Here is a 16,295-nt window from a genome sequence, read left to right as displayed (position 1 = left end):
ACGAGTACAGATGAGACACAAGAAGCACAGTTGAGTCACATCTGATGACAACATGTTTGATGTGCCAGAGTTCATTCTGCCACCTGACTTGCAGCATGCACACATGCGTACACGTATACACACACTCATAATCCATGCACACACTTACAAACACATTTTGAAAACACTTTGCAAATGTCTTTTTTTGCATCCCACTTGAAGTATTCCTAATAAATTAAAACATAAGAACAAAATCGAATTGATATATGAGGTTCACTAGTATTGCATATTCATCCGTTCGATTGTCTTTCAATTTAGTAATTGTGAGAAAAGCGGATTCATTTAATAAATTCAGTGATACATTCTTCACTCAGCGCTTGACAATAGTCAAGGTGCAACTCATTTAAATGAAAGCTTTAAAGTTTATCATCTCATCATTTAAAGTGCTGGTGGCAACCTCTGTTGACTAACAGATGAGCATGTGTGGGACCAGTGACTTTATACTTATACTTGTGTTCTTGTGCTGCTTTTATCACCAGTTTTTTAAGGCTAACCCTAAACCCACAGGCACAGGCGAGACACAGCTGCTTCCTCTGCTTTAACAAATATTGTTGCACCCAGCCAAATTATGCACAATGAATTTATGCAACAACAGAGGACACAATTATCCAGTCCACAGCAATACACACATAACAAAAGTAGTTCGTTTTGGTTTCTGGGGTCTCTCGTGCATGTAACAAAACCCACCGCAGTACAATCACACATGCTTCTCCAAACCCAGCTGTCCTGAGTCGTAATGGAAGGAACCGGCAGGTTTCCAGCCCACAAGAAATTTTGTTTCCAAATGATTAGAGGGGAGGCGGACGGGACGATCTGGGAGGCAGCAGCTGCTCGTCCCCCTGGCTCCAAGTGGAGCAGAAAATCAGGATAATTTCATTGTGATAACCAGCCTCCCATCACTGTAGCCCACGATGAGGACAGAAGGAGGAGATGAAGATGCAAAATAGCAAACATGCGCTTTGTGCTTGACGCGTTGTTCTTTGCATGTTGTGCACCAAAATAGTTTGGGTCATTTCACCTGCAGGGGTTGCAGATTTGTATCTTTTATCGTATCTGATGCTGCTTTGTGAAGTACAGTTTGTCTTTTCAAAAACAATCGTGGCTTTTGAACTTTTGAAATCACTCGAAAGTTAAAGGGATGTTTAGTAGGAAAGAAAGATACACTTTTTTCTTTAAATAAATGATATGATCATTTAGCAGAAACTATCATAGCGTATGTTCCTTTTGTCCTCAATTCTTCTACTCAGTCGCTCCCGTGTTTGTTCGCTCCATCAAATGGAAATGACGTTGTTGTTCTGAATGAAAAGAACATTTTATCTTGACTACTACAGTATGATTGCGTGTGACCTGTTTCACCTTAATAAATACATTTTGACTGATTGAAAAAGGTTTTGGTGGCCCTTTGAGATTAGTATTTGAGTCCCCATGATCTACTGTCTATATGGGTGTGACCCAAGCACAGCAAGCAAAACTAGTCCAAAACAACCCTTGGTTTTGAAATGATCTCATTTTTCTTAAGCTTTGTTTGTAAATCTTGCAGTGGTCTCTTATCTTTGACAGCCCCCATTGAGTCTGAACAGAATAAGCAACATGGAAAATGGACATTTGTTCTACGTAATTCACTAAGCCAACTTTTAAACCATCGACTGTTTATTTAACACTTCAGCTTGACGTTTTCACGCTCTTCCTACAAGATTCTCAGCACTTGCAACACTATCAAAAGTGGTATCATCTGGGAGAACCCATGGCCATCAGTCACAAGTTACATGGGTGTCTTTGTAACAAAAATGCATACAATTAGCGGATAGTCTAATTTCTGGACAATTATTGTCTTGTGATATAAACCATGTTGGATTATGAAGGCATCACAAGTTGTTTGAAAATAAGTCAATCTCTCATTTTTCTCATCAGCCATTTCTAATGGGCAGTTTTATATAGTAAAGCTGTCATTTGGAGCTAGTGAACATTTGGCTGCACAGTGCACATAGGTACTTGTTCTGGTGATGTTCCCGTGAGTATTTTCACACCTATCCTGTGAGAGGAACTAATTGAATGACTCCAACACATATATGTTTTTCCCCGTATGTAATGCATTGCAAATCTCTAGGTAGCTGCTTTCTCACTTCTCCACCTGGGAATATCAGTATGACGCGTTATGCATGCTCTTTGACAACGTGCTTGAATCTTTTTCCTGTTTTATTGCCCTCCAGTGGATGTACATGGAAGTCCATCCTAAAATGAAGCATCAGTCACTCGTAATTTTAGGAGCGTTGGAGTTTCCCTCATCTTTTACATGAGGTGTTATATTACATCTCAGTCAATTAAAATGTTAGGATATAAATTTCAAAACCGAAAGCTTTTGCACTTGAGCGTTTTATATCCTAACATCTTAAATGTAAATAGAGCAGAACTATTTGGACACGCTCTAAAAATAGATGACTCATCTAAAAAAAGGGTGATTCCATAATAATAAAGAAAAAATAAAAAAAATAAAGAAAAATACGTGAACTATTACACCACGGTGTTGTATTCATGTTTGTTGTGAAAATAATCGAAAAAAATGCTCCACGTTTTTTTCCCTGTGACTCCACCCCTCGTCCTCTTCCTCCATCCTACCTCCTTCTTCACCCTTTGACGCTCCATCCCTGAATCTGCGCGTGCACGCTGTATCGCTGCGAGGACCGGAGCTTGCACGCCTCGTCTTGATGGAAGCCTCGGCGTGTCCCCGGACCGTCAGATGTTAGCAAAAAGAATCTGCAGAAGCGCACAGGACATGATGAAGTTGGTGCTCCTCTTTGTCCTCTCGGCTGCATCTTGCCCGCTCGCCCTCGCCACCATCAGTGGTAAGAATGAACTGATGCGTATGCACGCATGCATGCAAAGTCGTTTGAACATTCTTTCGTGGACTCGATATCCTTGATATCCAATATATTAAATTCTGGTTCGGTACGCTCTTTGTCTTGCCAGTAAGACAATTCAACGCAATATAACGATTAGGCTGAGCGCACTAGTAGAACGAATGTGTCTTACTCATAACGTTTTTTTAAAATGTATCTATTACACCACTGGTGCTTTCCACCATTATGACATTTCTGCACAAATGACTAATTTGGCATCGCAAATGTTACTAGTAAAGCAAAACTACACAAACTGACATGTGCACACTGCGTACTACAGTTGGGTGCAGATGTGTGCACATCCAACATCCTGTGCTTCACTAGTAGTATAGTACTTCAAATGAAGTGCCAGACTTTAACTAGTATAATGTCACATTGTATGTTACTTTTAGTCCTACTGTTATTAGCTGTTTCACGCCAAAGAAAAATACACTCTTGCTTTGCCCCACACATGGTGTCATCTTGGTGTTGAAGTGAGTTGAGGCATTTGTTTTTGTTTGCAACTATCAACAAATATAAACATTTTTTGTGGCGCCTCAATTACTTGCATATTATGCAAGTAAATTCAGTTATTTGTCATATTTGTTATAACAATTATTATGACTTGTCAGTATCAGCAAATACAAACCTTTTTCGTGGTGCCTCAATTACTTTCATATTATGCAAGCAATTTCAGTTATTTGTCATATTTGTTACAACAATTATTATGACTTGTCACTAGAACATGATGAATTTCATCTCTGCAAAAAGAAAACAACTTTGGCCCCAAATTGTACTTCTAATTTGATATGCAAGAAATTGCAGACTACTCACTATCACTATCACACCCACTCTCTTGAACATGTTAACAACTTAGATCTACAATAATCAATTTTTTTTCTTTCCCATAGATTTGAAATATTTCACATAATGTAATGTTTGTATGTTCAATAAACCAAGCCAATCACAATTGTTCCTGATTAGTCAGTAGGGATGAGGCAAGACATAAATCCCATGAGACGAGAAGTCTCACGAGATTGAGTCCACAAGAACGAGAATAAATTTTTGTAAAATTTCAAACACTACTACTACTGCTACTACTACTACTGCTAGTAATAATAATAATGTGATAATAAAATACCTAATATAAATGTTCCAGTTTTCAAAATGTTCATTTACCAATATGTATCTCATTGTGGTTAGAATGGTATCCTGCACCTTTTGTAAAAGTACTGAATATTTACAGAATTTTGCACTTTGATACACTGCAAAATACAACCACAATCCTATACATATGTTTGTAAATAAATACTTAAAGTGTCAGTAAGTATATGTGTACTTTAAGTACATTCGATTTTGTTAGATTATGCACGAGTACCTAATAAACTGGATTGTTTTTCAGGGTAATTTCATATCTAATTGCTGATGAGGTATCCTTTTGCAAAGAAAACTTTAATACACTTTTAAAGTTAAAGTAAATTTGGAGCTGTAGGACTTGGTAAAAAACAATCAGAGAGGTGAGACAAAAAGAGGAAAAAGATACATTTCTGCTTGTTTGAATGACTGTACCATATTGTTTTTATGTACTACATTACAGTGGTGACAGTTCAACTTGTAAACAACAGAATTATACCTTTGAATTCTGAAAGGAACAACATACAGCATCAAATGCAGTACCAGACTTAGGGTTGTTGGATGTCATGTTTCACTCTCACTGTCTTCTTTTCATTCGAGCATCAAATGAGTTTGTATCCTTGGCGGAGATGGAGGACGCCCTGCTGAAGAATCTCTTCCAAGGTTACCAGCGCTGGGTGAGGCCCATTCAACATGCCAACGATACCATCAGGGTCCGCTTCGGACTCAAGATTTCCCAGCTGGTCGATGTGGTGAGAGCGAATACAACACTACTTCTGCTTCATAACTTACACTTTAGAAATTGCTAACATAAACTTGCTTACCAGTTACACTTCATTCGGTACATATGCACAATGCCATGAAATCCAAGAGGTGCTTTAAAAGGTTTGCCTTTTTTGTATTATTATTGCTTTTTAGTGGTGTAAAACTTCACCTCATCATATTGAGGGTTGTCATCTTTATAAAGCCTGAATTTTGTGACAGGGGGAGTACAGGGCAAGACTCACTCACACACTAATGGACTGCAATCATCTTTTTACTGGATATTTATATTCTGGTTTAGCGTTTATGGATATTTATATTCTGGTTTATCGTTTATTTTATGTCACTTATGTTGAAGAGAGAATAGCCCTGCCATGATTGGTGACAATACAGGCTGTAAATAGATGCATATACAGGGTATGCTACCACATAGTTCATTTTCAACAATATGGCACACGTTGGCCCCAAAGTAATAATTAAATATTAGCTCACTGGGCTCTGCCTCAGCCACAATAATATTGTAAAAGCAATAAAAAACTCAACCTTAACTTCACAAATGAAGATGTGTATGGTGACACTTGAGTCGTGTGCTCTCAGTGTGAGTCAAATGTGTAATTTCTGGTCTTTTTTGCCGCACACTTTCTGTCCCAACACCCCTTGTTTCAGCTGCTTTCTTTTTGGGAGTTAGCACAACAAAAAGCCACAGGAAAAAAATGATGTTGATATACGTATGAGAAGTTATTGTTGGATATACTGAGGTGATTGTTGATTACAGTTTGAACTTCAAAGCTCTCTCCCAAAGTTATGGATAATCATAAATTATATGACTTTAGGGGTGTTTGGATAAGAAATCCGTTCTGCAATCTAAACTTAAAATGCAAATATTCTGAGACTTTCCATCTAGTCCGCTACCAAAAGTTTGGTAAAAATGTTCTCTAACACCATGTTTGTGCTTTATGATTGTTATTATTATTATTATTATTATTATTATTATTATTATTGAGTTGAGGGAAAAGGGGAAGTGGAAAGCTGGGTAATAGAGAGCTACAGGAGAACAGAATTACAGGTCGGGCAACTGACGGGTAGCATACAGGTATCAAACAGACAAGTAGCAAGCCAGACGTACCTGGGAGCAGGTGTAATGAGAGGCAGGTGAGGGCAAGCAATGCTGATCACTGCATAACAGGACGGGAGGGGCAGGAGCAGAGAAAGAGAACTGTCCGAGGTTCTGATCAGAGCCAGGCATGGCTGAGAACAATTGAAGGAAAATCACTGGTTGGATGGCAGGTGGCACGTGACAATTATTATTATTATTATTGTTATAAATGAAGCCGAGTTTGTAACTATCTCAGTTCATGAATTTGTGAGCATAGATCCTGAACACTTCCTTTGTATATCCACAAGCATTCCATTTCTGACTGGAGTGCTCGTTCAATATTTCAGAGCTGCAGCTGATAGGATGATGCTTTGGTTTGTTCAAAGGGAGGAAAATGGAGGATGCTAATGGATGAACCACACTCCTCAGAGTGAAATATTCATCGCTACCGTTTTAGCTTCTACCTGCCACATGAGCTGAATTCGAAGTCCTTTCTTGGGTGAGAGAAAAAACTTTCAATCGCTACAGCCAGGTGGTCCTTTTGAATTTTCGACTAAAGAGGGGAGAGTGCTACGACAATGTGTTGTGCGCTGCCCTCCTGAGCCTGCCTATTTGTCTGCTGCAAAGCTCATTATTAGATCTTGCTTCACCTCTGCTCAGTGTGATGGCCACAGCATCCAATTAAGGGTGACAGCTGGGGTCAGGGCTCATAGGAAACACTCTCTCACCTGCAGACCTCTGCATCTTTTAAATACTCTATCTTCTTGACATCTTTTTCTAGTCTCGTCCCTCCATCTCATCTTAAAGAGGCCTATGATCAGTGCTCGTCCTCCTTCATTTAGGTCCTCAGGTTTTTATGGCCTTTACAAATGTCTGGGGGAAGAAATTAGATTCTTTAAACTGATATGCCAAGGCATCACAACATTAGAGGCCTCAACATGACTGTACATTTCATTTCAATTTCATCAGGTGCATCTGCACAATCTAATGAAAGCTAATTCCAAATTCTGTCCCTAAAAGGTAAATAATCTCCACCTCTCAATATGATGCAGTTTATTCCGCACCACTTATACTTACAAAGACAACAATATGTCAGGAAATGAGTTGAGCCAGGGCGGCCAAATGCAGCTTGGACCAGGGTTTATTGAAGGGAAAGGGAGTTGGAAGGGAGTCCGGTGGGGAACCGAAGACACATACGGGACAGAGACTCACGGCCAGCAAACAGACCGACCAACAGAAGTCACCTTGGACAAGGATAAAATTCTGACCGTGAGCCTCCAGACAAGACCGAGGGGAAACCAGACGACAGGAACACCGGGCGCTGACAGGAACACCGGGCGCTGACAGGCACGGAAGACAACAGTAGACCCAAACAGGGAGAAACACACGGGCAGGGTTTAAATACATAAGGTAACAAGAGAAAGCAGGTGACAGACATTACGGTGATGAAGGGGTGTGGCTTAGGGAAGTTGACGGCCGAGCGTGCTCTGGCACGGGCGTGACACAATATAGTTGATATTTGTTTCATAATCTGTACATCTTCCTGACAGTGTTAATACAAACTGAACATAGAGTAATCTTTGCAATGGCAGATATTTTTACATCTTATCTGTTGTATCTAATACATCTATGCAAGTGTAACCAGTGAGGTGAATGATTAGTATAATTGTCTAAATGACTATTACACACACCATGACTCCAAATGTTTGTCACTTATGGTGGATGAAACAAATACATCACACAAATACCATCAACTCAATTAACTGTTATAATTATATCAACCATTGGTTATTTTTGAGCATGTGATTATCTCTAATACATTTTTCATGTTACTCTTTTATTTGTGCTAATATGATTAGGATGAGAAGAACCAGCTGATGACGACTAATGTTTGGCTTTGGCAGGTAAATAGCAGTCAACGTTTATATTACTGCACTGTTTATTTTTGTTGAAAAAGACGATAATATACACACATTTCACTGCATATGTGGAAAAAGTTTCAAATCTCAATTCTAATGAGGAAATTCGCCATTGAAAATGGATAGACTTATCATGCATTACATATTCCATAAAAAGACACAACAATCAAAGATTCTCTGTGACAATAAAATTCTACAAAAAGACACCGTAACTCACGGTAATAACGACCTAACTTTCATTTTGATGCTTACAGTTAATGAATCAATTGATGTGTGTGTGTGTTGTTTTTCTGTTGAGCAGCAGTGGCTTGATTACAAGCTGCGTTGGAATCCAGATAAATATGGAGGCATTACTTCCATTCGAGTTCCATCTGAAAACATTTGGCTCCCTGACATTGTCCTGTACGAAAAGTAAGAACTGACATTTTCATCATTTTTCTACAAAGGTCATTTTAAGAAGAAACATGATCAGAGACGGTCAATTAACATTGAAAAGGAAAACTAGAAAGCCAACAATAACAATAAAAAGAAATTGGGACCATTATGGCCGTGCAGCCATGACATATTGTCCAAAAACCTTTTGGACTGTTTCATGGCAACATTCTAGAGTTCATTGACTATCCTACATGACCATGTTTTATGGAAATTATATATTTATTTATTTAAACAATTCCAAAAAGATAGACATTCTGCGACTGCTTTTTCCGTAGTGCTGACGGACGGTTTGAGGGCTCGCTGATGACCAAAGCCATTGTCAAGTACAACGGGGTCATCACTTGGACACCGCCTGCCAGTTACAAGTCGGCCTGCACCATGGACGTCACCTTTTTCCCTTTTGACCGCCAGAACTGCACCATGAAGTTTGGCTCTTGGACCTACGACGGCAACATGGTCGACCTTGTTTTGATTGACAACCACGTGGACCGGAAGGACTTTTTTGATAACGGCGAATGGGAGATCCTCAATGCCACGGGTGCAAAGGGAAACAGGAAGGATGGCCTGTATTCCTACCCCTTCCTCACCTACTCCTTCATCCTGAAGAGGTTGCCATTATTCTACACTCTCTTCCTCATCATCCCTTGTCTGGGGTTGTCTTTCTTGACTGTGCTGGTCTTCTACCTTCCGTCCGACGAAGGGGAGAAGCTGTCGCTCTCTACCTCTGTCCTCGTGTCGCTCACTGTCTTCCTCCTCGTCATCGAGGAGATCATCCCCTCGTCTTCCAAAGTGATCCCGCTTATCGGCGAGTATTTGCTCTTTATCATGATCTTTGTGACGCTCTCCATCATAGTCACTGTGTTCGTCATCAACGTACACCACCGCTCGTCGGCCACCTACCACCCCATGTCGCCGTGGGTTCGCAACCTCTTTCTTCAAAAGCTGCCCAGGTTGCTGTGCATGCGAGGTCACATTGACCGGTACCACTACCCCGAGCTGGCTCCTGAAAGTCCCGAGGTGAAGCCACGATCTGGTGCTCGGAGAGCAGGCCAAAGGGCAAGCGGAGGACAGAGTGCTTCTGACGGAAAGGAAGACGAGGCCTGGGCCACCATGCTGGAGAAAGCCATCTCCTCAGTGCGCTATATCAGCAGACATATTCGCAAGGAACACTTCATTCGAGAGGTAAGATGACCTCATAATGGTTGAAAGGGTTTGTGTTGAAAAGTGAACCTGTCACTCTCCAGAACATAACTCATTTCTACTAATTACTCTCAACATAGGAACTCAAAATCTATCCAATTGGCCTTCATCAGGTTTCTAAAAATAGATCTTTTTTGTTTTTCTCTCACAAGCTACCTCACCAGCAGTTGTTCACTGCTAGTCCAAAGCAGTGATTCTCAACCAGAGTTCCGTGGCACACCAATGTGTGCTGCGAGTGCTTTACTGCCAGTCAATTTAAAACTGTGGGGGGCACAGACTTTTGCTATGGGAGGCTGGGTTCAATTCTCACTAACTGCGAGAGAAGACTTTGATGAGTTTAAAAGGTTTCTAGCTAAGTGTGCATTTACTGCAATGTACTGCTACCAGTGGAGTAGCACAACCATACTCCCGTAAAATGTTCATGACACATTTATGCAGAAGGTAATCAAAAGACATTGTGAATCGTATCCAAGAAGTCGGTGCACAATCGCTTAATGTTTCCGCACAAAGGTAAATTGCGACTGGTCATTTTGAGTCCCCCTCCCTCATTACAGGTCTGTGTGAATGGGTGTTGTTTTAAATACGCTCTCAGTATGTGGAAAATTTTTGTTGTGATACTCACATCCCCTTTTCTTCCAGGTGGTTCAAGACTGGAAGTTTGTGGCCCAGGTGCTAGACAGGATCTTCCTGTGGGCATTCCTAACTGTTTCCATACTTGGCACCATCTGCATCTTCACTCCAGCTCTGTACATGTTCTTCAAAATCCCACCACCAATTCCAAGTGAGGATCCAACTTCAAGCTCACAGCTGTAGCATAGATCACTTGATTTTTGAGTCAATAACGCAGTATTAATCATTTTATTACAGGGGATCTGTTACACTTGTGATAATTCTTACACTTATCACGTAAATCTCTTCCACATAGCTCTGTGTGTCTGAAACATCTGTTTCTTCAATATGTTGTTTTGACAGATTTGAATTGTTTTGTCATATATCAACTTACTCAAACCCCTTTGACACTACTTTAAGAACATTGTAGTTTTCATTGGCTAATTTTCTTCTTCCAATATATGCAACAAAAAGTAGCAAACCTAGGTCAAAATAAGTACTGTATAGACAAATGTTCACCGCTATCTTGGCTTGAAATGTTAATTTGCACTCAGTGATCACAAGTATATTCTAGCTACCACTGACTATAGTAAAGTATTGAGGGTTGAGGGTTGACTAAGTGGTAGAAAAATGACTTAGTTGTATACATTTTTAGGTCTTCCAATACATTTTATTTTAATCAGTCCAGCAAAACCTCAACGTGATGCTGATGCATGCATGGAATTGGAGCACATGCAAGAATGGCAATGCAATGTTGTCAGTAGATGACAGTACCCCCTAGTGGTCGCAAAATATGAAACAACTTTTGATTCTGATAATCCTGAATATCCTAAATCGCCACTGTTTCTATAGTTCATCATCATCATCATAATAATAAAAAGAAGAAGAATGTGACTTGAAATGTATTATTATTTTTGTTACCAATATTTGTTGCAACTGTGATACTCTTCAGTTATCCATTTCACAAAATTTACAGAATTCTACCTCTTCTACACAATAAGAACTGTTTGTATTTCAGTTTTTCTGTTTGAAATGCAATATCAAAGTGTGTCTCAGCCAACAAAGTTCCAAATGATGTTCCATCATCTCTGGCTCATATGATTTCTTTCTTGTGATATTGTTGGGTAGACGGTGCAGTCAAATTATAATGCGTTAAATTGCTATTTTTTAATCTCTTATTTGCATTGAAAACATGGGTACAGAGCAGTTTTACAGTACAAACATGGAACATTCCCTTGGCATTAGCCACATTATAATCATGTTTGTCTATCATGTCAACCCTCATATAATTTGTCTTTGTCTTCTCTATTTGCGTCCTCCGGTCTGGCTGTCCAAGTGAGCTCTCGTATTGCGCAACATCTCCATGTACAGTCTGTGATTCTCACTGCAACATCAATGGAAACATGTTGTTTATGACATTACTATTATCATGACATTATTGATTATAAAGAAAGCTCAGCCCCAGGTGATGTAAATAAATAAAATATCAATAAAAAACAAGTACAAATGATGCATTGAGTGGTATTTTTATATGTTAAAAAACTGTGCTACACCGTCCACTTAGTAATCGTCATGCCAGGCGTGATCGTGAGCGAATACTTAGGAGAAGTTGCTTTTTTCTTGCCCAGACAACAAAAAAATACTAAATGTCAGAAAACAATAGTAATCACTGTAAAAACTCAACATGCACATCTCCACTTATGTCCACTCTAACTTAAAAAAATATCAAAACAAGTGCCTTTGTATTTTGGATTTTATAGGCATTATAAGGCCTTTGTCGCCGTAGGCACTTAAGGAGGGAAACAGTCATGTCCATAAACTCCAAAATGTTGCAGAAATCATTCTGACAATGTCAGAGATTCATGTGGGCATGCGTAGGCATGTGCATGTAAATTTTGGTGACGATTGACAACTGCTTTCTGACAGTCTCGTTCGCACCTCCTCAGTCAGGATTCCAAGCCTGCGTTCTGTGAATGTCATCACTCTCTTCTTAACTGTCATTATTCTGCCATGGTGTTGGGCTCTACATTAGAATACTTTGTGACTTACTCTGCCACAGAGCGGTCAAACATCAGGTGACCCATATCCATGTAGAACTGGGCATCTGTTCGAAGGGCTGTCCAGTACTCGTTAGCCTGAGAGACAAAATTGATGTCAAGGAAATTCATACAAAATAAAATATCTTTTTTGACCATTGCACACTACTTGAAGCTCCACAAGTCACTACAGCATAGTTCCTTAGCAATGAGAAGTCACAAAGGGTGCCAAAGCAACACATTCATTTATGAAGGAATCAGGTGTGTTTTTCGGCAAATATGTGCCGTTTGTCCAAAACTAGTGACGACCACATCACCTGCTCCTGGATGGTGTAACCCCACTGGTTCTGAGAATTGTGGGGGTCCCAGTATCCTGACTGTCTTTTCAGCCGGATGAAGCGCTTTGCTTCCTCATCTTTTAAAAATGGGGCCGCCAGAACCCCTAAATATAAAATGATGACAGAACATAGCTTGAACAGTGCAAAGGACCCTGGACAAAAAATGCTTTCTGGGCTGAAAAATGATGAATTAATGGAGTTGGGAAAAAAATGTAGTAAACAAACTACCCTTCAGTGTTTAAATATGCTACAAGCATATTGTACAGCCAATCAGAGTAAATTGTACAATCCAATAGAAGAGTAATTTGTAACGTGTTATAACAAATACACATTAATATTTCAGTGACCTATGACTTGATGATGATAAAATAATTATGTTAATATTGTACTTACCAGTCAAAAGAGCAAAAAGCATTACAAACTTCATGTCTATAAAAAGAAAAAGAAAATAGTATTTTAGGTGCATCGTTTCAACACAAAACTATTCAGAGTAATATAAAATACAGTACATTATTTATCCTGAGAAGAAAATGCTCCAAATTTACCTGCAGAGTGAGTGCTGATCTCAGCTTCAAACTGAGAACCTCACAAATGAATGTGGAAGAGAACAAGAGTTTCTTTCAGCAAGAAGCTGAGAGGAATGCGTTAAGTCAAACAAACAAGACTTAGAAGGTAACTGTCCAAAACACACACAGTCACACACACACTGCTCCTTCACTTTGGGAACAAGTTAAGCTCTGAGATTTATAATAAAGACAACGACTGTATTAAGCAGTCATCAATGTACAAGTTATGTATAATACCAATTAAAAAAAAGCAAAGTCTTGCTTTGAAAGAAAAACGTATACAAATAATTCATGCAAAATATACAAAAAATACATGCATACAAACAATTCTACATTTTAATGAGCTCACTTTCTTGAGGTACCGCTTAAAATTTATGAAACATGAATAATTCCGAGCATGATTTGAGATTTAAGAGGAAGCCATGCAGCAAAAGCAGTACATGCAGTGGTAGTTTCAAATATAAGTCTCTGACCTTTTTTTTTTTTTTATAGATGTGTACGTCATGCCCCATTATCTTGTGCCGTGTACACTCTCTGACTACCGTTTTCTAACAAAGCTGTTAAAACTTTGAAGTCATGGTCCCATTTCAATATTGTCAATGTTTCTTAATTTTTATTTAGGAACCCTGGCATTTATTGATGTGATCTGTAAATATATTGTCAATTTAAATTGCATTGTTAAATAAAGATTTATTTAATAAAAAATATTCTCTACTTCTACTTTCTCTTTGGAAGTGTGTGTGCATTTATCTGTGTGTCAGTACAATAACGGTTCCTCCACTGGGTGGGGTTCTGACTACATTCATGAATGGCTCCAGCAGCCCTTTAACTAATGAACCACTTCTATAGAGCTGCACTGCACCATAGGGAGATTAATACTTGGAGTACCTTATCCAGCTAGTCATTGAGTTTAGGTCCGACCGCATTATATCAGATGGATGAACTTAAATACAACAAACTACAAGACACCCAAACATCATTAGCTGAGCCACTTCTACTCAAGGAAAAAAATGCAAATTTTTGTGACAGAATTCCATTTGTGTCCAAACATTCCAATTCTCCACCACGGTCTTTGCTGTGACCACAGATGAGAAAAGAAGCCAACAAAAGAGACAACTATAAAAGAAAATTACACACACACAAGGAGATGCAGAGCCAAGATAGAAGAGTGAAAAAGCAACGCCACAACATTTAAGTCCATTAGTGGAACACTGCTCATGTATTAAAGATAAGAGAATTAACATCTCCCTCCGCTCTTTGCAGTATTTTCTACACTTACCTCTTTACTGTCTCTCTCCTGGCACACACCCACAGGAAGACTATTGTTCTATTGCAAAAGTAACACACCATTATGCAGGTTGACATTAACATGATGAACCAATGATCTTTCTGTTGTCTATCGACATGCATGTTGGAATTTTTAAAGACTTTATTGGTGCTGTTTATTGTCCTGCTGGCTCAACTTTTGGAGCTCAAACTGGGGAGCTTTTGGGAGAAATTTTATTCCATAATGCAGTTTTGTGTGTGTGCAACCCTCAGGGCACAAGATGGGGGGGTGTGTGAATATATTTAGTGCAAGCAAATTGTTTTCACACTTGAGAAGGACAAATTTATATGGAGCATAATACTCTCTTAAATACAAATCCTGTTAGTCACTAAGATGCAACTACCGTTGCATTGTATTCAATTCGTGAATAAAATTTATGTCCATTAAAAAATTATAGTGTGAATTCTGTGCATTGGAATGTGCGATGACAATGGAAGTTGGGAATCAAACTCTTTCATGGAGTAAACCATTCTGGCAATTTTTCAACAGCACAATTCAGATTAGATCAAGCACCAAGACCCATTAGTTTGTCACTATGTAAGTTTGACCCAGTTTTTCGAGTCTGCTTCCTTCTAAACAGCAAATCAGATCATCAGCTCACTACTTACTCTCCAGCTCTAGTGTACAACATGCAGCTATTGCACACTATTGACTTTCGATTTCCGCCAATTACAGATATTCAAACAATGATGTCATACATCCGTCACATTAATCACCTGTCACTTAAGCATTTGTTAGCATTAAAAAGATACGATCACAGTGAACTTTTATACTGTAATAAGGCAAGTGGGCAAATCGTTTTTATTTTCCAGCTGTTTTTTGTTTTACATTTCAATGTACATGTACATCAATTTTACCTTCAGGAGAACCCCTTAAAATTGACTAATATCACGTGATATACTATATTTGGTCTTGGAAAATGTAAAACATTATCTTTTAGTCCAGTATTGAGCTCTGTGTCCTCTATGGCTGTCCGAGCACACATGGATTAAATTCTATAGCAAATAAAATCTAAATACACGATAGTCTTCCAAAAGAATGCCTTGAGACATGAATGCAATGGCAGCACTGCTTTTTGAATGAAATAAAGTAAAACCGCGTGAAAGAGAGTGAGTTGATAAGAACATTTAAAGAGTTTTTCCACCTCATTGCTTCTTGGATCCTATTTCTGCTGGGAATTGTCTCCAGAGCTCATCTGCTTCTGAGCCACACTGGCCTACAATAATGATAAAAACAACCAATATTTGGTCGAAATGCTGGAAGTGTGAACATGAGTAAATATTATGTGACAATTAACTGATATCAATGAGTACACCTGCAGATTGTAACACAGGCTAATTATATAAAACTACCAACATTTTCATAGTACAGTATTCGCAAGGGTGGAGTAGCAAGAGTGGGACGGGGGTGCTTTTGGGGGCACTGTCCTGAAATATGCTTGGACTCCCTAGGTGCCTGGCCAGATTGGATATTTTATTTTGCAACATGGAGGGACCGGGCCGGCCTACGAATAGCAAAAATCCTCATAAATTGACACCCACTCAAATTCACTGGGGATAATTCATTTATTTATTTTTTAATAAGGCTCAAACATTCTTTGAAATGCTGATAAAGATTTGCTATATGAAGAACGGGGGGAATACGTGGAAAAAATGTGCAGAGGTCATATGACCTGCAGTCACAAGGCCAAAGACTTTCAAAAACAAGCACATGGTAAACAAAAATAAAATAATACATTTAAAAAACTTTAAAGGGAAAAGGAGCACGTGTCAGGGCATCCAAACCCCCATTTCTCCACATCCCTATTGTTTGCTGAATTTCATATAACATGAGTTTAAAGGTTATTGGTTTATTGTGAATACACCCACCTTCCATTTATGAGGTGTGCACAGTTGTGGAGCCATATACAATATTTGCTTGTTTATATATCCGCTCTTGAAAAACGACCAGATTTCTCA

At 39.0% G+C, this 16,295-nt stretch overlaps 2 protein-coding genes and 1 long non-coding RNA gene across 4 annotated transcripts; 1 reads left to right on the top strand and 2 right to left on the bottom strand.

Annotated features, from left to right (window-relative positions):
- The first annotated feature begins 2,627 nt into the window (after positions 1-2,627).
- LOC148404332 (neuronal acetylcholine receptor subunit non-alpha-2-like) lies at positions 2,628-11,580 on the top strand. Its single transcript, XM_088379533.1, has 6 exons — positions 2,628-2,882; positions 4,650-4,801; positions 7,767-7,811; positions 8,128-8,237; positions 8,537-9,443; positions 10,101-11,580. The coding sequence occupies exons 1-6, from the start codon at positions 2,777-2,779 to the stop codon at positions 10,272-10,274; spliced, it is 1,494 nt and encodes a 497-aa protein (XP_088235659.1). The 5' UTR covers positions 2,628-2,776; the 3' UTR covers positions 10,275-11,580.
- LOC148404333 (uncharacterized) lies at positions 4,467-7,274 on the bottom strand. Its single transcript, XR_015859168.1, has 4 exons — positions 7,176-7,274; positions 6,636-6,780; positions 5,938-6,059; positions 4,467-4,789 (listed from the first exon to the last, which is right to left on the bottom strand). It is a non-coding gene; the product is annotated as an uncharacterized LOC148404333 (long non-coding RNA).
- LOC148404331 (uncharacterized protein C3orf85-like) lies at positions 10,739-13,102 on the bottom strand. Of its 2 annotated transcripts, none has more exons than XM_088379545.1 (5): positions 12,990-13,102; positions 12,838-12,873; positions 12,424-12,548; positions 12,120-12,205; positions 10,739-11,454 (listed from the first exon to the last, which is right to left on the bottom strand). In XM_088379545.1, the coding sequence occupies exons 2-5, from the start codon at positions 12,869-12,871 to the stop codon at positions 11,376-11,378; spliced, it is 324 nt and encodes a 107-aa protein (XP_088235671.1). In that variant the 5' UTR covers positions 12,872-12,873; positions 12,990-13,102; the 3' UTR covers positions 10,739-11,375. The 2 variants fall into 2 exon arrangements, with proteins under 2 accessions (XP_088235671.1, XP_088235679.1); XM_088379553.1 differs by lacking the exon at positions 12,990-13,102 and adding an exon at positions 12,954-12,989.
- Positions 13,103-16,295: the final 3,193 nt, after the last annotated feature.

The sequence above is a fragment of the Syngnathus floridae genome, chromosome 1 (assembly GCF_059516105.1).
Source record: "Syngnathus floridae isolate MCC-2025c chromosome 1, RoL_Sflo_1.0, whole genome shotgun sequence".
NCBI classification, from domain to species: domain Eukaryota; kingdom Metazoa; phylum Chordata; class Actinopteri; order Syngnathiformes; family Syngnathidae; genus Syngnathus; species Syngnathus floridae.
Note: the sequence above shows the minus strand (reverse complement) of the source record. Positions and strands in the feature narration are given on the sequence as shown.